The sequence below is a fragment of the Corvus cornix genome, chromosome 15 (genome assembly GCF_000738735.6).
Source record: "Corvus cornix cornix isolate S_Up_H32 chromosome 15, ASM73873v5, whole genome shotgun sequence".
Lineage (NCBI taxonomy): Eukaryota > Metazoa > Chordata > Aves > Passeriformes > Corvidae > Corvus > Corvus cornix.
The window spans coordinates 13,946,752-13,968,865 of NC_046345.1; the positions used below are offsets into that span (position 1 = coordinate 13,946,752).

Consider the following 22,114-nt stretch of genomic DNA (forward strand, 5'->3'; position numbering starts at 1 on the left):
CACTGTGCCTGGCCTGACACACCTGCACCCACTGAGGAGCTCTGATGTGCTCTGTGGAGTAACAAATCCCAGGTCTCAGAGGAAAGCAGTCCCCAGGGTTTGAAAGGATGGGTTGTTATTCCAGAAAGTACTCTCACCACAGACGTGGTGGCAGCCCCAGCTCAGGCCCACATACCTGTATCTCCTCCTCATACATCTTCATGCTCAGATCACTCTTGGTCCTCGATCTGCGTCCCAGAAACACTGCTGACATTTGCTAAGGAGTTGGGGGAAGGAGGAGGAAACACCAAAGAAGACATTCATCAGTCACTGAGCAGCTGGATCTGTCCTGGAACTTCAGGCATCCTTCCTGTGGACACCCCTCATCCACTGATGAGCTCAGGCTGTCCCAGGCTCCTTCTGTTGTCCCCTGAGGGACTGCAGCACCTGCCCTGTGTCATGGTGACACAGGGGTGTAATGGCCATTATTAAAGCAACCACTTCAGCTCTTCCCAGATGGATGAGACAACAGTTCTGACACAAGAGCTCATTTTACAATTTAAAATGTTTTAGAATGGAAGCATAAGCAGTGCCACAGAGAAAGGAAGGACCTGGAATCAACGCCATCATGCTGCTGCATAATGCTCCAGGACTGTCCAAGCCTCAGTGTGTGATGGCACAGAGAGAGAGGCAGGAGAATTATGAGACAGTGGCTTCCTTAAAGAAAAATAAATGTGCCTTTTTTCCAGTCAGCATGGGGCCAGGACAAGGGAATTTTGCAGGCGACAGGGATGAGCCTTTGTCAAGGCTGTGCAAGGAGCAGCTGCTACTTTTCTAGAGCAACAGCATTTTGTGATGCTGCAGAGTCGCTCCAGCAGCTCAGCCCTCAACAACTACAGAGGCAAGTGGATCTTCTCTCTTCAGTCACACAAAGGGGCACTGGCACACCTCCCTCTCCTGAAGGTGAGAACCTGCAGTGTTTCCTCTTACCCCGTATTTGTCCATCTGCAACACAATCTTCTGCAGCTGGGCTGTTTCAGTGGCACCTGAAGTCCTCTTGTACAGCTCAATTATGCCAATCACCTCCTCCTTGGAGATCTCCTTCTCCAGCACAATGCCATTATCTTCTGGAGAGGCAAGAAACAGAAAGAGGGAAAAAAAACCCTCTCCAAGATGAGCATTGCTTCAACAGCCACCACGGTAACCCTGGAAGGCAAAGCCTAAAGCACACAGGACCAAGCCAGAGGTCAGGTACAGTCTGTACCTGCTTTTGTGACAAGAAAGGGATATGCTTGACCCCAAAAAGGCAGGGAAAAGGTTAACTAGTAGAGTAGGGCCAGCAAACTTTCAGACCCAAATGATTCTCATCAGGCTCCTTGGTATCTTAAAAAAAAAAAAAAAAATCTTGTAGCTTTTTTGCTTGCCTGTAAATCAAGAAATCAAATAATCACACAAGAGTTGCTGCCTTTTGACCTCCACCTGCCTAAGAGAGCTTGGGAGTCCAGGACTAACCAATGTCTTCACTGCTCCCTTCAAACTGGGTGTAGGAAGGACCACAAGTGTTTCCCTAATTAACAACTCCTGCACCACAATTTGATCTTCTGGCACCTAAAAAACCAAAAAACAGGGGGCTGGAGCCTTCACCTGCAGGAACAGCAGGAGAAGGGCTGTAAGAGATTAGTGTGGCTTTGGCACCTGAATTAGCGGGTCAGGAAGGTACCTGCAGTTCCAGACCCCCAGCTTAAGAGAAAAAGGACAGTGAGTAAGTGATGACTCAGAGGGATGAGGGGATGGAGAGCCCAGCCACTGCCAGTTCCTAGAGGGAAAGGCATGTCCAAAAACAGCACGGAGTCAGCAGCCCAAGTACAACCACAAAATATGGAAAGAACTGGGCAGGCAGTGTCTGTTGTTCTCTGGGTCACGGCAAGAAGTGCTGGCAAATCACCTGGCAGACACATCCTGCCACCAGTGAGTGTGTTAGTGAGGAAGGGAACTTGGTTTAAAAAAATTATTCATCTTCCCTTCCTGTAAGGTCTCTTGTTGAGTTTTGCTACATCCTAGCTGCAATATTTCCTAGAAGTCTTTCATGAAATGCACACGGACTTCCTATTTTCAAAGAATTTGGTTGAAATGGCTCAAGTAGTTGAAGTTTGTATGTGTGTGCGCACACAAACGTACAGACATACCTAAAACGCACATAAATACACCCACATCCACTTTTTGGGGAATTCTGGGGGAGAGATGAGGGGCAGAGCAGAAAGACCAGACAGAAATATCACACAAAAGCAAAAGAATTAGCTCCGCATGTCAGGCTGGAAAAAAAAATCAACTGGTTTTCCTGGCCAAGCCCATTCTCTGCTGGAGACATAAAGCACCAGGGAAAGACAACACTGTAGGTCAGCCAGGCCTCAGCTCTGACCTTCTGAATCCTGGTTCTTCCGAGTGTAGTTCATGCGGAAGACAAAAGCATCCAGGATGAACGCCACGATGATTGTCATCACCACCATGGTCACAATGTAGAAGATCATGAAGTACAGGCGGCTCCAGTGAGTGGTTTGGGATGTCACCCCTTCCTGAAGAGGAAAGAGAAGAAGTCAGTAGTGCACAAAAGAAGGGAGAGGCACTGTTAACTGCTTGTTCACAATAATAATAATAATAATAATAAAACTCTCTGTCTCTCATTCCTGGCTCCACAGCTGGCCCCAGGGACTGCTTGTGCAGTGCTCAATGCCCCAACAAGTCCTTGCAGCTAAAAAGAGAGGTTCCTACAGGCAAACACACAGAACATCCAAAGCCTGTGGCTGTAAGAGCTGCTGTGCCACGAGAACACAGCTTGGACAGCAGGGTGACAAACTGGAGCGCAGGGTGACTTCGTTTGTCCAGACTGTGAAGCCTGAAAGCATGCCCAGCAGCATGGCAGGGGTCAAATGCCTCCAAACAGTCAGGAGCAAAAGATACCTGTCAACAAGTGACAACACTGAGCCCATTCCAATCCCCATGGGAAGAAAACAGTGGTGCCTGAGCTGACAGAGTCTATGCTGCCTGCAGGGGTTCACTCACCATGATGATGTACCAGTCATTGACAACCGTCAGCTCAAACAGTGTCACTGCACAGAAAGGGAGAAAACACATACAGGTAATTGTTTTATCCATCCTGACCTGTTTTACAGTGATTTTTAGGTAAATTATTTGACAGGGAAGACTGACACAAGACAGCAAAGTTTGAATAAAGACAGCAAATCCAGAGAGAATGCAGACCCTCCCCACTGAAATTAGTTCAGACAAAGGGGGTCAGACCTGCAGCATGGCTTCATCTCTGTTTTTTAAAGAAATCAGACCTGACTCTTCACCAGAGAGCATGGGAGACCTCTGAAATCTTCAGGAGATAAGCATTCTGCTCACACATTAGGAAAAATCATGGAGAGTAATCAACACATTCAAATTATTCTTCATCAGAGGGTTTAAAGAGAGGCATCACTGTTGGTTCTTTAGAAGGGCAGTGACTTAATGCCCTCCTTAAACATCTCTGGTCTGATCACCAGCCAGAACAGATCTGCTGGCTTCCATCTGGCTTTGAGCGACCTCTGCTTATGCTGCAAAGCAGTCCTGGCACAATCAGTCAGCTGGAGCTCTCCAGACAGAAAGAGCAGGATGCTGAGTGAGGTGCATTAGCAGGACTCCCTGGGAGAGTCCCAGGCTCACAGGAACATTACAGGAACATTACAGCATTACAGAGCCATCCAGCTCTGCAGGAACATGGGATAATCTTTGCTAGGTAAAAAAGTGCCCTTACCAAAGCTGTTCAGAATGTTGTCAAAGTTGTTGAGATAGTAATAACCTTCTTCCACAACTGTTCTGTTGCCAACTGTGTGGTTCACCCAGCGGTAGGAATCTGCGACTGTGCTTGTGCTGGTTGGAGAAACCAGGATAAAGAATCAGCAGAGACTGGAAAAGCAGGGAAAATCTAAAAAGTTATAAATATCAGCCCCTCTAGAGAGGGTGGCAAGCAGAGTGGCAACTTCTACCTGTTGGCCAACACTTGTCTTTTCCTCTGGAAGGAACCCTCTCTCCTTCACAGCTCAGCACAAGCCCAGGGAGCACATGGAGTCTTTCTGATCATTCAGCAAATATTACACCAGAGAAACTGAGAGTTTGAGTTCCATGGCTTGTACCCTTAAAGCTTGGTATTTCCAAGTAGTCTGCCATCATTTAAGGTGAAAAGGCACAGGATAGCTTAGATTCCAGGATCAGGTGAATTTATGTTGGTATAAAGGGAGGTCTAATTATCTAATACCCCTGGACAAGCAACTCTGGCATCATAGAAACAGAATGGTTTGGGTAGCAAAGGACCTTAAAGCTCATCCAGTGCCACCCCCTGCCATGGGCAGGGACACCTTCCACTATCCCAGGTTGCTCCAAGCCCCTCCAACCTGGCCTGGGGCACTTCCAGGTATGGGGCAAGAGAAATGAAGTATCTCTTGGATTTTTGCCACATGTTGCCTTAGCTACAAAACCCCATTCAGCTCCATCCTCTGGCCACTTTTCCACAGGGAAATGAAGCTGCCAGAGCTCCTTGCTGCTGGCTGAGCACCAAAAGCACTGTTGAGGGGGCTGGATTTGAGGTACTCACTTGCAGCAGTTGGGGTAGACCACGCCAGCGAAGAACTCCATGCCAACGATGGCAAAGCAGTAGTAGAAGATCAGCAGGGTTAAACCCAGGCTGAAGGCAGAAACAGAAAGAGTACTGTGCTGCTGAAGAGTTGCTAGGGCAGGGAAACACAAAATCCCAGGCTGGTTGCTCTGGGAGGAATTTCCAAGGGATTTGGAAACCCCAGACCGCTCTCCCTGCTGCTGTGGCTCTGCAGTTCTTGGCCTGCTCTCATTCAGGGAGCCTTGGACAAGGCGTTTGCCACTCGCTAAAGAGAGAAACCAAAGAGCAGCCTGGACTCCCTCCCAGTCTGTCCTTTTCTGTTAAATGAACGAGTCTCCACAGTTCCTTCAATAAGGAACACCACACAGAGTTTCTACCCTCTCCACATCCTTGGATGCAGGGACTGTGCCAAGAGCAGGGCTCTCCAGCCAACCCGCTCTGCTCAGGCCTCCTGCGAGGGAACCAGGGCTGAGGCTGCCCCACTGAAGCACCGGGCTACCCCATTCAAGCACCAGGCTACCCCTGCTCCACCATTGCACAACAATGCTCTCAGGTGGCTCTGCAGAGGGGAACATCTGGGGCCGAGGGTGTTCATGTGCCAGTGTTCTTCCCACATGGGCTTCCTCCTCACCAAGAGCTGGGATGGGGGAGAAAAGTTAAAACAAGCAGGAACTCTTGGTTCTCCTCCAAACACAAAAGCAGGAGGAGGCCCGAGGTGCTGGAGTGTTGCCGCTCCAAGAAATTGGAAGATTAACACTCCCCTGCAGCACAGTGAAGAGTCAGTAATGACCCACTGACAGATCAGAACATAAATCCCTTTAGCAGGTTTGACAGCTCCCTATCCTGACCCCAAACCTTCACTCCCCTCTCCCTGCCATCACCCAAAGAGCAGAATTTGGTATCTGGCTGTCGCAATGACCGCCACTGACCACTGCCCAGGCCAGCTCCTGCGGTGTGCGACAGGAGTGGGGAGCAGCTGGAGGCTCTTGGCTTTAAAGCTGCTCCTCAGGAGCTCAGCTCTGCCCAGGGGAGCTGAAGCTCCAGGCACAGTGAGTGGCTGTCAGCAGTCCCAACGAGGGAGAGGATAAAAAGTAGCAAGGAGGCTTGCCACAGGGGATAATCCAAAGTTATTGGAAGCAACTCCCAGGAGACAGGCCTCGAGCAGCTCCAGGGAACCCCTTATAAAGGGAGGTGTTACAATGGGGATGGCTTAACTGGGGACCAATAGAAATCTCTAAGAGAGGGATGTGGACGAGGATAGACATTTCCTTGGGCCAATAGCCCCAAGGGGAGGAGGGGAAAGGGACCACATGCCCCAATGGGGCATCGAGGTTTAGGGGATTTCCAAAGGGGGAGGTATCTAGAGGGGTAGGGTCTCGGGGGATTGATGGGGACCATATAAGGGTAAATTGGGAGGTTTCAGATGATGGACACTGAACCTTCGGGAACAACAGGAGGGGTTTGGGTGATTGATAGGGAAAGAGCCAGAACAAGGGGAGGAGAACAACCATGTAGGGAGCACCGGGGGAGAGGCTTGGGTCTGGGGGAAACCAACTGGGAATAGGAGTGGGGAAGGTAGGGATGAACCACTGGGGTACAGAAAACTTATATAAAAATACAATAAAGGTATTGCATCACCACACCTGGCCATCCGAGGGAACAACTCAAACATGGTGTCCAGGACGTTCCTGTAGCGTTTCTTCAGTTTAAACAGCCTGAAAGGAGAGGCCAGGAGTTACCCACACCCCGCAGCTTTCCTGGTGTTGGGGAAATAGTTAAAAGGAGAATCCCAGCTCTCTCTACCTCGCAGGTCAATGACAGGGAGGTTTCCTGACACCTAACTGCTCTTGCTCAAGTCATCTGTGCTCACCTTCCAGTGTCCTGCTGTCCCATCTCAATGTTTATGACACATGCAACTACAGGACTGAGGATCTCAGGGAAAAAAAGGCTGTCTTTTTATAAATAGCTATTTAAACCCCCTAAAAACTGTAAGAACTTACACTAGTCCCATGTACAGGGTCAGGATTCATTCCTGCTTCCTTCGGACACAAGCTTTTCTGTGTTTCCCCCATGACCTAATAAAAATTGATGAAAGAATACTACACTGTTCCTGCTAATTTAAGATTTGGCAACCCCATCAGCCTTTGCAGAGAAACACAGCTGCCAAACAGGCTTTGGCAGGGAAGGAACAGAGAAAACATTATTTTTTTTCCCCTCTTGAGTGTCATGAAGTGTTCTTAAAATCATCACTGAAGAGCTAAATTACATTAGCTTGTTTTTAACAAAACATTTTGCCTCAAATCCCTTCCCCCCTGTGGCTCTGGAGGCATTTGTGAAGGTGAGTAACCTAGACATGAGAGGGTTAATCAGCCCCAGCTCCCTGAACGGCAGAGAGGTTACAGGCCATGGTCTTGCTCCAAGTGTGAGATGCAGTTAGAGCAGGGCAGTACTTCACCCTAGCAAGCAGCATCCTTTGAAAACTGTAATTTCTGGTAATTCAGTGCAAATTATTAAACTGGCTCAGACCATCTCACCCTGACAGAAGAGCTTTTCTCTGAACAGCATCAGACAATTTAGAGGAGGTGTAAGAACCCCACGAAGGCAGACACAGGATAATCTGCCCCCAGTAAATCCCTTGATCTCTATTAGAGATCAGCTTAAGCTCCAAAGCATGGGTTTTCATATCCCATCCCAAGTTTTTGTTATCGTTCATTTTGATAACTCGGGCTAATCTCATTACCCCACGCAATTCCTGTTTGCCATGGTCACATTCCCACAGAGCAATCCTTGCCCTCTCCTGCTAAGGAGCTCGGTGCCCAGTGGGACTGATGGAAAACAAGCCTGTTTTCTCCCACGGGCTCTCTGGAATTCTCCCTTCCCAGCCTTTCCCACCTCACCTCAGCAGCTGGAGGGGTCGCAGGACCACAATGAAGTAAAAGGGCTCCATGTTAAATGCCAGTGCCATGAGTCCCAAAAATGCAAACAGGGTGACTGAGAAGTCAAAGCTGGAGAGAAAAATAAAATAAAATAAAAATAAGAGCAACGATTTATCAGTAGTGCTTCAGCAGAGAAGAGGGACTGGTGCTGCTCCAGCTTAACAAGAACCATGAGGCCAGGGGCAGAAGAATTTTAAGAGCTGGCTGATGGCTTGAAACTCCTGACAGAAGGTGGCTTTTCCAACCCAAAAAGGTGAATGTGCACTTACAGATTCCAGCCTGAGGACAGGTACTCCACAGGCCCCAGCCCAGTGGTCTTCAGGAGCAGCTCCACGCCATAGACTGCAAAACAGGAGGAGTCAGGAATGAGCAGCATCACGGGAAAGGCTCGTGTGAAGGTTTGCCTGCATGGATGTGTGCTGATTTTAGCAGAGCATTTCTGAACAGGGGTTTAACAGACCCCACCCATCCTCCTTATTCTCAGTGAGACTTCTCCCCTCCAAATCAACACCTTTTCCTGTGTTCATGGAGATTTCTCTCCGGAGAAGTCTACAAAACAATCCCTGCCAGGCACAGCATTGTTCTTGATGGAGGCTCTACACCCATGGTTAAGTTGTAACTTCAGTTCCCTTCCCAGCTTCTCAGGAAATGACACAGCTCTGTTGGGAGGCATCAGCTTACTTGTGAGGAAGACGATGTAGCTCCACGGTACGTTCCTGGAGAAGAAATTCCCTCCTGCAAGACACAAGAACAGATTTCTCAAGCCTTGCCCTTTTCAATCCCCCAGCACCACAGTCAAGGAACAAGCTGTGATGTTTCCTACCTTGCAACATGAAGGTTTCAACAAGAATCCAAATTCCATTCACAGCCACCACAGTGTCTGGAAAACAAAGGAAAAACCCATAGCAAAACCACTCCTGGATATCCATTTCTTAGGCTAAAAAAAAGAGTACAATATAGGACAAGTGGCAGGGTCATTGGTTCCAACTCAGTGAACAAACTGAACTCAGAAATTGAGAGTCTTCCACCACATCTTTTTCCAGGCCCTTAACAGATGTAATACCTTTATGTTCAAAAGGAAACAAAACGAAAAAAAACCAACCCAACCCCCAAATTACTGAGTAGGAATAGATCATTTAGAAGCCAGCAGGCAGCACCAGGAGGAAGAACTTTTCTCCTCTAGAGAAGAGAAGCACAGACTCCTTCTCACAGGCAGCTCAGTTGCCAAGCACTCCCTGCAGCAGTGAGGACGATCACACCTCCTCGAGAGCAAACAGAATGTGCTTGACTGGCAAGGCAGTTCCTCATCCAGCATCCTCCAGCTGCAAGATAAAACCCCCCAAGGTTTGGGAAAGCTGACCACCAACCCACCTAAATGCAAGAAGCTGACTCCCACAGCACAGCCCCACGGGGGTGTTGTGCAGTGAGCCAGGCAGCCTCTCCAGAACCAGAGCTGAGAGCCCAGGCTGGTGGTACAATTGAGCAGTTCCCTCCCTCTCTACCAAAACTCCAAGATTTGTCCATAAACCATGGCTCAGACCACACCAACTCCTTGGAGTGCTGGCAGTGATGCCATGATGATTTTTTGCCTTTTCTTTTATACCCCTTTTATATACCTTTTCATAGCTTTTGTATTCTTAGTGGTTTTTTGCCTACATTCTTGGACTTATTTGTCAAGCTAGGAGACTAAACAACTTAGAAGCCTCGTAGCTAGGGATCAGTGTGCCCCAGACCCCAAGGTCCTCTCCAGAACATATTCTGTAAACTAAGATAGAACTATCCAGGGGAAGGCTCCTTGGGGAAGGGGGCTCACTCGAGCCTCTCACTGGGGAATCTTTGATAGGTATGCCAATTAGTAACACCTATAATGTTATACCAGATCTATTTTGAGTGTGCATTTGGTGGGGTGCATTTCGGTGCATTCCACCTGGACGTGTGCACCTAAGGATCCTTTAAATAAATACCAAGGTAAAATCCCTTTTTCCCTTCTAACTGTGTTTGATTATTGATTTTAAGACCAGGAAAAGGCATCAGCAGACACAGCACACCAGACCCACATGAGCAAGGGAGCCAAGCAGAGGCAGCTCATGACTTCTACTCACACATGGTGTACTGGAACACACGGGACTTCACAAGGATGTTGATGCCTGTGTGAAGGGAAGGATGACAGAACAAATGTTTACACCATCCTCCATAGCACAGATCCCTCTATCTTCTCCTTAGAGACATTTTTCATACCAATCCTCAACACAGAAGCTAAACAGATCAGCAGATTATTAACTTTCATTTGTTGGGAACAAGTTTAAATACCCTTCAGAATTCCAGCAGCAATGAAGTCATTATCCTCATGCCCCCAAGATGTTTGGTCTCTATGTCCTAATTCTGGGGTGTGGACAGAGGTAAATGCAGCTGTCCGTGTTTGGAACAACAAGGAGGGTTGGGAGCATCAGCAGAGCTCTGAGGGCTCCTGTGGCAGCTGTATTTGGATCAGAGGGTGTCATCTGTTCCCCAGGAGCACACACCACCTCAGAAGAGCTGCAGGTTCTTAATTCTGAATAGCTCCATTCAGTCAGGAAACTTGGGAAACAGGAGATAAATCCCATTGGCAAGACTGATTTACTCTGATGGGTGTTTGAGGCCTCTTTTCCCTTCCCAAACTGCTGTCCTTGACCTGAACAGGAGCTGCAACCACAGCTCAGGACCAGGCAGCCTAAGAGCTTTTGTGACAACCCAAATCCCACTCCATGGTCACTGCAGGAATGTTTACAGGACAGAAATCTTCCCTGGAGACTCTGAATGTAAGGCTCTGGCCTCAGAGGCTCCGGATACCCAGGGAGTTGGTTAGAAAGCCTTCCCTTAGGTGTTTTCCAGGGGTGTTAAGAGAAAGTCCCTTCAGAGTGTCCTGTCTTTGTAAGAAAATACTCTTCCTGTCAGCTGAACACGTGCTGCCATGAAAACAGTGTGCTACCTTTAAAAATAAGGAATGCAGTCCGTGGAAGGTCATCAAACCAGTGCTCGCGGTTTCGTTTTGCCTGGAAGCAGAACAGCCTCAGTCAGCAGCAGCCAGAGCTACATCCATGCAAAAGAAAGGGCAAGGATGGAGACCCACCTTACCCCCATCATCTGCTTCTCTTAGATTGCCTTTGTTTCTTACCCAGCTCCTCTCTGAGCACTCATTTTCTCCCCCTCCCACACACAGTTCCCCTCTTCTCCCCCCAACAAACTCTCACCTTCCATTTTAAGCCAACAACTTCATAGAAATTGTAAAAATCCTTTAGACTGCAAAACAAAGAAACATCTGATCAGAGCCTTGAGGGTGACTAACTAGATCCTTAACTGTCCTTGTCAGACATCACCAGTGCACAGTCCCTGGAAGTTATTAACTCCTTATCAGAACTGCAGCCACAGCTGACAGAACTCAGCAGTGACCTCTTCCCAGCCTGGCCAAAGGTTCCCCACTGACAATAGCCAGAATCTCCTTTCTGTAATGCTTCAGCCCTTAAGGGAAACTCTGACTCTACTGAGCTCCAGAATTCTACCACTGAGAGGAAAGACCTGAGGCTTTGATGCCAACTCCAAGGGATGGAGATTGCACTGCTCTCAACAAGTCTTGGACTTTCTTAATTACTTGTACAGTCCTTTTCGAACATCTTTGCACATTTTCTTTTCAAGGTAAAAATGAAGTTTGAAAAAGGACATGAAAGCAAAGAAACTCCTAGAACATGAGTGCCTGTCTAGGTGCTCGGGGTCAGGCCTGTGACAGCTTTTACATGTCTGAAAGTGAGGATGCTGAACTTCTCGGACTCTTACTGGTGACATTGGTGCCTGCATTTCTCAACTCAGTCTTTTTCTCCCTATGCCATTTTCAATCCTTTTCTGTGGTACTTGACTTGAAGGAGAAGCATCAGCACCAGTTTCACAGGAGAGTCACTTGGAACCTGTCTGTGGCCGAAACAAAGGGAAAGGAAGAGAAGGTCTCCTGCTCTAATTCCCTCTGCTTCCTTGCTGGCTGGAGATAGCTGCACCCACCCACCAGAATGGCAATTCTCTGCCTCATAACACAGAGGATGGCAGCCCTGAAAGCACCAGCAGAACCAGATTTTAATTAACAAAACCCTGGGGGGGGACAGCCAGCTGCTGGAGAAAAGCAAAAACTTGTTAAGCTGCGAGGCTGCGCTGTGTGAGGAAATGCTCCTTGCAGGCTCCAGTGCTGCTCCCCAGCTCCTGGCTCTGCTCTGGCAGGGGAGTGGGAAGCAGATCCTGCCTGTGAGTGCCAGCACAGCGCTGTATCCACAAGAGGGCACGCAGGAACTCCATCACCTCCCAAGGAAAACCTCAGCTCTCAGGGTACTCACCCCTCCCAGCTCCCTGCTTCCCAGGAAAATCCTTCCCATCGCAGAACGCTATTCCCACATCCCAGACAACGCTCATTCCATAAACCCAGCCATCCCCTCCAAAGCAAAGCCCAGCTGCAGGGAGTGGAGCAACCTCCCTGCTCTGGGTGCAGCAGTAGGACCATTCTACCTGACTAAAGGGGTATTGCTCTGGTTCAGTGCTTTGAAGGTGAGATATCTCTCCCTGGCACACATCCGAGGCTTGTAGAACCGCAGCAGCCCTTCGAAGTGCTTGAAGGAAATTCCAGACGGCCTCTGGCAACAAAGGAGTGCTGTCAGAAGCAGCAGCATCAGGCAGGAACACACAGAGGCTTTTAATTCTCACTCTGGATTTGTTTTAAGCAGGATTTCATACATTATAACCGAGCCCCCTAAGTACCCTGAGATATTACTTTAACATACCAAGCTAATCCCAGGGCACAGAGATCAGAAAGCCCTCCTGGCAATCGGTCCCTCCAGCAAATGCAGAACTGTTCCCTGTTGCCCCACCACCTGAAAATTGTCCAACCAGGCACCCCAAGCAGAGTTCAACCCCTCTTCTTGGGAAATTAGCAGGCAGCCTAACAGATCCCACCACGGCACTTTTCTAAGACCATCAGCTATGTGCACTAAACATGAACTAATCTACTAGAAGTGGGTTAGTTATTTTTGGGTCTTATTTCTCTTGCTGCTCCAACAAGTTAAGCAAGAAATCGACCTTCTCCCCCAAGTGCTTGTCCCTGTAAAAAGTTGTTTGTAGGTGAATTCCTTCTGTTTCTGCACTGTTCACTGGTGCAGGATCTAGAAAATGGATTATATCTTCAATTGGATGACCCATCCCTCCTCTTCGTAGTGGTGCTTCTAAGCCAAACAAGTCCTCAAGTGACCCAGACTGAATCAGAGAGAAATCAATGATCACATGCACTCCAGAACAAATTCCCCTCATTTTATCAAGCCATAACCTCACGCAGGGTTGAAATTCAGAGTACTCTGCTTTTTCTCCAGAAACAGAGGTGAACGAGTTACATGAATGAAAAAACCACCAGCCCATGGTGAGTCTGATCACAATCAACAGAGATAAATCACCCTTTTTTGGAGGTGCTGTTTCAGCAGCCCAGCCCAGGGGTGCTGCTAACACAGCTGTACCTGTTTGGTGACCAGCAGCCGGTACGCGTGCTGGATGGCCATGCGCTTGTGCAGCAGCAGGGACTTGAACTTCCTCTTCTCAATGTCATTGAAAGTGTCAAACACAACAGCCAGAAGCTGAGAAGACAGGGGAAAAAATGGTGTTTTAACTTTATGCTCTGCAAGGCTTCAGGGAAGCAAGGAGAGGCACTGCCTGCAGCAGGAACGTTGATGGACGATGGAGTCGGCGAGGTCCCGCTGGCATGAGGGATCCCACAAAGGGATCCCCAAGCTCACAGCACTGATCCACTTCTTGGAGGAGGTCCAGATGTTTCTGGCCTCTCAACATTTGCTAGTGGGTTTTAAGAGCTAAGGCTAAAGCACACAGAAAACCGTATCAGATTTATTATAACGCCCTGATCTGTTCCTGGAAAGCAGGGTTTGAGGGCTGCTCTCTGGATTCACCCTTCCTGGGAGCTTTGGCTAACACATATCAAAGGTAACCCTCCATCTGGGACACAAGCAGTGAAATCCAACCACAAACATCAAATCCCTCACCTTGGACTGCAGAATTCCTCAACTCCTTTGGCAAACCCTTTTCCACCACTCACAGCCTCCCCTGAGCAGCCGTGCTCTCACTCTGCAGTGATCAGCACTGCAGTCCTGCCACACTGAGTAATTCCATCCCCTTCAAACTGATTTACAAAGTATTTCGGGCAAGTCCAGATCATAAAATGCCATTTTATGATAAATAATTAAGACACAGAAGGACAATAAATTTTATGCAACCGAGTATGTCACTCCAAGCACGATATTAATGTGAGAGAAGTTGAAAGATGCTCGTATAATTTGGTTTTCTGTGATTTAGTTCAATTCCTCATGGTTAGACGTTAAAGAAGTTCTATCTGTAGCCAAGCTGCCATTTCTAGAAGGATTCTGCCAAAAGGTCTGAGATGATTACAGAGCAGTTCTGGGAATGGGGAAGACTCTGCTGAGCAATGAGCTCCAAAGCCAGGCAGAGGGAAGTCAAGCTCTCCCCTGGGGACTCACCAAGTTCATGATGAAGTAGAGCTCAATGGAGAGATACACGATGAAGAAGACACAGGACCAGGGATTCCGGGCGTAGGACGGCATCATCACATCAGGGAAACTGCATCCCAAAGGACACCAGTGTAAGCACCAAATAACTCACGTTACACACAGGCAGGAGGCACAGGGCACGGCGTGTGTGTCTGTATAAACTCACATCTAAAGGTCTGCACATCTGTACAAAACTCGTGAAAAAAAAAATAAACATGGCAAGCACTTTCCCTGCCCATCCCAAACACCAAGTGGGCTTTGTGATGTGGGTAAGGGTTGTGCTTTGATACTTAACAACAGCAGCACAGCCTCGGTGTAAGTGTTACAGCCTCAGATTTATTCCATCCTTTGCTAATTTCCTAATCCTCAGGGCTCTCCCTGACAGCAGATCAATATTTACCCACTGCTGTTATCCCAATTTCCTAGCTGATAGGTGAACTGCAGCACAGGAATGGGAAGTTACTTCTCAGCAGCAAGCTGCTGGCTGACGAAGGAGTACAAACACAAACTTTCCCTTCTTGGACCAAGGCCTAACAAAGCTGTTTCCCCCCTTATTGCCCTCACAGCAATGAAGAGGTCTGAGCCCTTAGAGATAACTCTGCAGCTGAGGCCACAGTGTCCTAAAGCAAAATGAAATACCAGTTCTTCCCATGCAGGCTGACTCTGCACATCTCTCTCTCAGGCAGAGGAAAGGGGTCACACATTTGGAGACAGAGCATTTCTGCAGATAAACTCTTGGCTCTGCCTTTGGGACAAAGGGAAAGACTGAGATAGAAGAACATGAACTTACTTTGAAGTGGTCAAAAGCACAAAGAGATTCACCAGGCTGTTCTCTAAGGTATTGAAGTACTGAAAGAAAAAATTCCAATGACAAAATGCAAGCAGGATTTCATAGGGACATTTTGTTCCAAAAAACACCCCCACCCCTGTGGATGCAGGCACTCCCACAATTCCCTGATGCTTTCCCTAGGGAAAAGTACTTCAGCACTGGTCCTTTTTAAAGTCCCCTGAGAAATGGCGTGTGAAGGCTTAAACCAAAAAGCACATTTTTATAAGTAGTTTCTCCCAGCCAGCCACAGCCTGGGCAGCAGCAGGAACCAGCAGCTGCTGGACTCTGACCATAGCAGTGGAAGTGGCCAAGCTTTCCTCCAGACACCTCCTCCCCTGGGGACAGCGGCAGGTAGCTCTTCTGGCTGAATGAAGGCATCAAGAACAAGGAACTGTTCTGAGAATGTTCCCTTTGGGACATCCTGTCTTGGAGGAAGTTCCTTCCACGGTCTTCCTTCCCAGCAAAGGGTAAAGCAGGGTGACACTGCCAGGCAGCCTTGGACCAGCCAGCATTTGGTCTCACATGGAATAAACTATGTCTGCACTGTAATGTTGGGTTCTTAATGAAAGAATCAAGGTACTCACTGGATCCGAGTGGTTAGGAGAAAACAAGTAAAAACCTGAACAGGCACCAGAGAAAACAGAGGAGGAGAGAAAGGAGAAAGAACAACAAAAATAAAGTCAGTTCAACGCCGAGAGTGGAGCAGTTCCCAAAGGGAAGGTCCCACCAACAGTAAATCCTCTCTGACATCCTGAAGATGGGAGTATCTGGAGGACTTTCTCTACAGAGATTTGCCAATACATGCCATTGGCATTTCACTGATCCTTTTGGAAAATACACTTTCTGGAGATGGTTTGGACTGTAGCAGGTACACTCCAGACACGTGCATTTGTGGGGATGTAGATTAAACTGTCAAGATCGAGGAACAGTGGGTGGAAGCAGAGCTTGAAAACACAGGCCACTGACTGTGCTCTGGAAGAGGTCAAAAGGACTTTTGTCTCAAAATCAAATACCCAGCTTTCAGATTTTTTGGATGATCTAACTCTGCCTTCCAGATGACTGCAGATGAAATGGGATAAATGGAAAATCCTGGCAACACTTTGGATGTGATCAGTTTATATTCATCCAGGCTGTTCACATTGCTTTGGACAATCACTGGTTAAGAGCATTACTTCTTCTTCCCTAAATACAACTCACCCAGAATAGCAAAAATCACCATGAAGAAAAGCAGGAGGAGAAGGATGTCAATAAATGGTGGGAGGGACTGGAAGATCTGTCGCAAATTTCTGAAAAATAAGAAAACATTAATAAACTAAAATTTGCACGTTTACTCCTCCAGGTTGTCAGGGGAAAGAAAAAAAACCACCACCACCACCCCACACTTGAGGGCTTTCTTCCCACTCCCTCCAAGGATTAAAAGTAGAAAGCTTGCTAAATTAAGATCCTTTCCAAGCTACCCATCTGTCCTTTGCAGTCAGCTCTCAGGTACTGCAAACAACACTAATGTCACACTGCCAGGTCTCCTTCTCCAGACTGAAGACCAGCCCTGATTCCTTGTGCAGTTTCCAGGCAAGCCAAGGAGCAGAGCCAATGCAGCCACACCCATGTGCTGGTCTCTCTGAGGTGGCTTATCCAAGCCCTGTGCACCATCAGCACATCCACACTTAGGTCACTACAGAACCATCTCCAACATAAACACCAGTGAAAGACACCGATTTTCCTGGGATGCCTGCAGGAAAAGGAGTGCTTTCCCTCCAGCCCGGCCCCAGGAATGACATGAGAATCCCCAGGCAGCCCAGCATCACCTTCTGACAGCCCCACAGTAGCGACAGTCCACGAGGAAGATGCAGCGCAGGGCGCGAGTGATGCGCACGTGCGAGGTCTGGCGCACCAGCACCACGATGGCCTCGATGAACTGCACAAACAGCACACAGGTCTGCAAGAAAGGGAGGCATCAGAGGCACAGCTGCAGTCTGCTCTGGGGAAAGGCAGAGCTCTGGCTGACCACCTGTTTATGTGGACATGTGAAGGATGGGAGCTGTCCCTGAGAGGGATCTCACATGAATCGTCTGGCAGCTGGGACGTGATGGCTGCATCATCCCTGCCACAGTGCAGGCCAGTGTTTAATCTGGCTCTTTGGTCTTGGAGGTGCTGAAGGAGAAATCCTAACAACGAAGCAGACAACTCACCTTGACCATAGTCCTTTTGTGCCTGATAAAGGTTTGAAAGCCCAGCCACCTCATCTTCATCGAGAGTTCAAAGACGACCACAATTAACGCAAACAGCTCCAGGGTTGCGTGGACCTGCCACAACACAGCTTTGGTGAGAACAGCAGCACAGCAGAGGCCACACTGCTGCCCCTCCTTTTTCAAGGAGCAGGTGGGTTTGGCAACAGTCTGAGCACTGCCCTGTAACATGCAGAAAAACCCTAAGCCACTCCTTTAAAGCTAACATAGCACTGTTTTTCAAAATTTCAGTATTTACTGCTTTGTGCTTTTATTAACGCCTGCGCAATTTCCCTCTAAGCAGTACCAGGCCAGAATTTCTGGAAATCCATGTCCCTTCTGGGCTTGAGCAATACACAAAAAAAACTTATTGGTACATTTGAAACAAAAGGCCAAGACACCAACAACTTGAGCAGAAACTCCTTGAAAAAAGATGGAGACTCTTAATTTTTTTAGTGAACCACAAGAAGGAGAGCTGCTGGGCAGAGAGATTTTACAGAGAGAAGGGTTTTCTCTTGATTTATACATTCTGGACAACCACAGGGAGAGTACTGATGTGTGTTCTAGGAACCAGTGGTGGTGCTGGGGTAATGGCACCAGCCCTGACAACAACTTTGAAACCACCCCATCAAAGCACACAGATTGCTGCTTTATCTCACAAAAAAGGAAAAATCCACCCATTTCTGTTACAAAATTAAGAACTGCACAAATTGATAACACGAAATGAGTGTCACTTTCATTGTGGTCTGCCTAGATCAGATGGAAAAAGGAAGTTTTGCTGTCTGGCCTGTCTGCTGTCAACCATTTACAGAACAAGCCAGGTGGGTTTTTTCCTCTTACTGCCTCCTTCTTCCTCTCTGCTAGGCCATCATTTTCCTCTTACCCACACTGCAGAGCAAGCAGACTTCCTCATTTGGCCCCCAGGTACTTACAAAGATGCCCAGACGGAGCATGGGGACCGCTGGAGCCTCGCAGAGGGACAGCAGCAGGAGCAGCAGGGCCGTGCTCAGCTCCATCAGGTAGAAAAGGTGGTTGTGTGCAAAGAGGTAGGCAGCGAGTGCTTTGGCATTTTTGGGGTGAGTGAAGAACTTGTCATTGTTCTCTCCTTCCTAGGGCAGCAGGAATAAAGGAGAGAACAGCATTAGTGACTCTTAATACTCTAAGTGAAGAATGCAGACTTTTATAGGGATTAGATACAATTCCCAACAGACTATTCCCATTTACAGCCTGTTGTTTATTGAGGAATGGACTCTACACACACGGGACATCCCCTCCTGTTCATAAGCACATTTCAGTAATGAAACTTTTTAATATCCACTAACTCCTGCTTCAGAAACCCCTGAGCCTCTTCACAATGAGGCAGAGAGCTGGGAGAGTTTATAAAGGCAGGCAAAAAACTTCAGCCAACATCCCAACATAAACACAGCACTTCATTTACTTGCAACTACTTCCACATGTTTACAGACTTATTTGATTAAACTTTTCCAGGACAGAACACGAAAACACCCAGATAAGCTCCAGGGCACCTGGCTGACAGTTGTTCCTCCTTATCTTGGCCTTGCAAAATGTCTGGGAGAAAACACTGGAGCACACACAGTGTTTTCTGCTTCAGGAAAGTAAGACAGACTCCATGAAAAATTAACAAGTCTCTATGCTGATTTGTCATTCCCTCTTAACTAGAAAGTTTAATTAACATTAAAAGGTCAGATACTCCATCTTAACACTTTGCCTACAATTGATTTTCAAACAGCTATATCGTGACTATTTTTACCCCTCGGATGAAACTTAGTTTGGGGAGATTTTAGAGGGTTTTCATGCACAACCACCCAATAGCTTCTCCTCTTTCTTCAGTCAACAGTTTTGGCAAGGGAGCTTTTGTCACTCACAGGAAACTTGCTGCCTCTTGGGAACTGTCATAAGAGATCACTTTTCCCCAGCAGAGCCACATGGATGCGTAAGAAGTAGTGAGGTTTTATTTAAATTACATCTTTCCATGCAGGCAATTACTGTAAGGACAGCCAAGCTATTACTATCAAAGCAGAGTAACTGTGATTGCAAATGGATAACGAGGTCAGGCAACTCTCCTTTAGGAAGTGAAGCATTCTCTAGACTTGCTCAGGAGAGGGTTTCCAATATTTCTCATTTGCTCCAGCTCACACTGAGTTTCAGAACAAACACTGCCGGGTCAGAGAGGCAGGCTGGAGCCGGGCAGAGCCAGCCCTGCAGAGAGCCCAGGCTGAGATCAGCAGGGTCATTCCCATCCATGCCTGGCAGGACACACTTCCAGAATGACAAACAGGCTAAATCCTGCCTCTGGGGAGCCCAGCAATTCCAAACGTGGCTGGACAGCAAAGCCCTCTTATCCAGACCCAACACTTGCCTGCAGCTACTGCTCACAGGACACTCTTTAAGTGATTCTACCTCATTTCAAGGACAGTGTCATCGTGGCCATTGGTCAAGGCAGCAGCAGGAATCACCCCAATCCGAAGGGCCAGGCCTGCTGTGCCCATTACCATCAGAGCTGCAGCAGCTCAATGACCCTTTGCAGAACTGCTCCAATAATCAGGAGTTTAAACAAAAGCCTGGGAGGGAGGCTGGAGCCACCCTGCCACTGTCAGGTCTGCTCCATCACAGCACAGAGCTCAAGTGCTGCCAAGGTCCAGCCCACACTGTTTTAAAATATCTGAAAAGTGAGATTTCTCAGTCCTGTGGGGTCAGAGCAGGGAGGAACAAATAGTTTCTGTCACCTTGCAGTGGCTTAAACAAAAAAAAACCCCAAACCGGGTCCAAAGCACCTCAGAGCTTTGAAAGGGAACAAAGAGAAGGAAGGACAGACAGTAATGGAACCAGCAACCCTTTCAGGCTGGACAGCTCTGGGAGAAGCTCAGTTTTGGTGGCTAATTCCTCACACCAGATGTACAGCAACCTCAAAAAAACCCTTTGCTGCAGTAAGGATGGTATTTCTGATAACTGGAGCATAGGTGGGGTTTGATTTTTTGTTGTTTTAAATATTATAAATTTCGCTCCTGGGCTGATCCTAATCCCAGCACCCTTTCTTCCTGTAGAAATCAAGACCTCTGCCTTCTCTCATACCTCACATGACCTGCAGGACTTGACTGACACTAACTGGGCCACCCACCCACCCCATGGCCAAGGCAGGATTGGGACCAGCACTTCCAGAACAGGACATGTCCCCAGGAGCGCATTGACCATTCCCCCTGCAGCGACTGGAGAGGTGAAATGACCATCTATGATCAGCTACAAAGATCTCCATGCCAAGGTGGCAGAACTGAACATGTGCTGAATCCCCCAACCATTACAGTCCTTGACACTGGCAGAAAGGGGAGAGGGTGGGTATTTTGTTAGTCAGCTGCTCCAAATGACTTCCAGAGCCCATCTGGAGGTGCCTCCAGCATCACCCCACTCCTGAAGCAGAATCCTTGGCAAAGCACAGAATTTTCAGCCTCAAAATGGAAGCTGTTTCCCACAACCAAGAAGCACCATAGTTCCTGCAGACCATTCTGCCCACGATCCAGCAGAGATCACCTGGAGGTAGATGGCTGCCTCTTGGTAGTTCATTTCCCAGTTGTGCCGCGCAGAGCTCTGCTGGGTGCAGCACTCCCCAGCCGCGGGGCTGGAGGCATCGTTGACAACGTCGTAGCTGCCTCCATCTGCATCAGAGAAACAGGGATTGACAATTAGGGAAGCTGGGATGGACCAGGAGGCTCTGGGATCACAGACAGACATCAGGAGGTGACAGAGTAGCCAGGAAAGTGGCAGCTTGTACACTGACAAATTGACTCTTCGCAGGTAGGAGCTTTAAAGAGACACTCAAACCCAGCACTTCCACACGGGAACGTTCCTGGAAGATCATCAAAAGAGACAGCTTCCTATTCAATCCAGCACGCAGGTCTCCTGGCTCAGGAGGTGTGTGCTGTCATGCCTGAAGCTTGCTATCAACATCACAAACTACAACCAGGCAGGTAACAGCCACCAGCCTCCGAGGATGTCCAGCCCACCGAAGAAAAGAGGGTTTGCAGAAAGAGCAAGAAGCTTTTGCACATGTCTGTGGAGCAGAGGCTATGGAAGGATGGGTAGGCACTGCCCCTGCAAAGGGGCACCAGTGTGAGGAGAGAAGCTGTCAGTACTTTTAGTAGAAAGCCCCACTTTTCACAGCACTTCAGAGCCATTAAACAACACATCCTCACACCACTCTGAGGTGCTGAGAAGTACCAGCACCCCTCTGATGCAAACAAACCACAAGATGAATTTGCTGTTCACACTCCACAGATTAATTCTGAAATTTCTGAGCGCCAGTCCTTCTCACCAGCAAAGAACTACAGAACAATGCCATACTGAACATTTGAGCCAGATTTGGTAAATAAAGATTTTGTTTGAAAAAACCCCACAACAATTCAGTTGCAAAAAGCAACTTCCAAGCAGAGCTACACGCACACAGCGCCCTTCCCATGGGACATACAGGGCATGTATATAAACTCCAAAATAATTGCCATTTTTGCATTCTGCAGCCTCACTGCTATTAAGACAGATGAAAACTATGCAAGAAGACAATTACTGTACAAAAAGGGAATGTCACTTGGTTTCTTCTTCTGGGTCTGAGGGTTTTATTTTACCTTTGACAAAGAATACTAAGCAGAGACCCCAAAGCAGTGACACCTGCTTAGGGCCTGCGGTGGACCTAGCCACACTCTCAGTTCTCCAGAGTTTCAAACATTTCCCACACCACATGGTTGTTCCTGCTCTGAGAGGAGACTTCCCTCCTCCAGTGCCTCATGTTCCCGAAGTGGGTACATGTAAAATCGAGCTTGCCAGCACAGAAGTGCTGATTTTCCCCCTTTTTATAAGCACAGGAGCTGTGGTGTGGCAGCTTGTTCTCTCTGTGTTAGAAGTTGTTA

At 48.0% G+C, this 22,114-nt stretch overlaps 1 protein-coding gene across 7 annotated transcripts in view; it reads right to left on the reverse strand.

Annotated features, from left to right (window-relative positions):
• Window positions 1-22,114, reverse strand: part of TPCN1 (two pore segment channel 1) — a 42,370-nt gene that overhangs the window by 3,509 nt on the left and 16,747 nt on the right. For 6 of the 7 annotated variants that reach the window (XM_010408548.4, XM_039561390.1, XM_019291318.3 and 3 more), the window contains 24 exons: window positions 20,745-20,869; window positions 18,131-18,307; window positions 17,163-17,276; window positions 16,779-16,909; window positions 16,171-16,259; window positions 15,558-15,592; window positions 14,935-14,993; window positions 14,115-14,214; window positions 13,086-13,202; window positions 12,091-12,215; window positions 10,797-10,845; window positions 10,535-10,598; window positions 9,669-9,713; window positions 8,390-8,446; window positions 8,248-8,301; window positions 7,836-7,908; window positions 7,528-7,635; window positions 6,274-6,345; window positions 4,610-4,699; window positions 3,773-3,888; window positions 3,040-3,086; window positions 2,399-2,552; window positions 970-1,106; window positions 176-256 (listed from right to left, as the gene is read on the reverse strand). In XM_010408548.4, the coding sequence (XP_010406850.1) occupies window positions 176-256; window positions 970-1,106; window positions 2,399-2,552; window positions 3,040-3,086; window positions 3,773-3,888; window positions 4,610-4,699; window positions 6,274-6,345; window positions 7,528-7,635; window positions 7,836-7,908; window positions 8,248-8,301; window positions 8,390-8,446; window positions 9,669-9,713; window positions 10,535-10,598; window positions 10,797-10,845; window positions 12,091-12,215; window positions 13,086-13,202; window positions 14,115-14,214; window positions 14,935-14,993; window positions 15,558-15,592; window positions 16,171-16,259; window positions 16,779-16,909; window positions 17,163-17,276; window positions 18,131-18,307; window positions 20,745-20,869 (2,219 nt within the window). The remainder of the gene's footprint in view (window positions 1-175; window positions 257-969; window positions 1,107-2,398; window positions 2,553-3,039; window positions 3,087-3,772; window positions 3,889-4,609; window positions 4,700-6,273; window positions 6,346-7,527; window positions 7,636-7,835; window positions 7,909-8,247; window positions 8,302-8,389; window positions 8,447-9,668; window positions 9,714-10,534; window positions 10,599-10,796; window positions 10,846-12,090; window positions 12,216-13,085; window positions 13,203-14,114; window positions 14,215-14,934; window positions 14,994-15,557; window positions 15,593-16,170; window positions 16,260-16,778; window positions 16,910-17,162; window positions 17,277-18,130; window positions 18,308-20,744; window positions 20,870-22,114) is intronic. The other variant, XM_039561389.1, reaches the window with a different exon arrangement.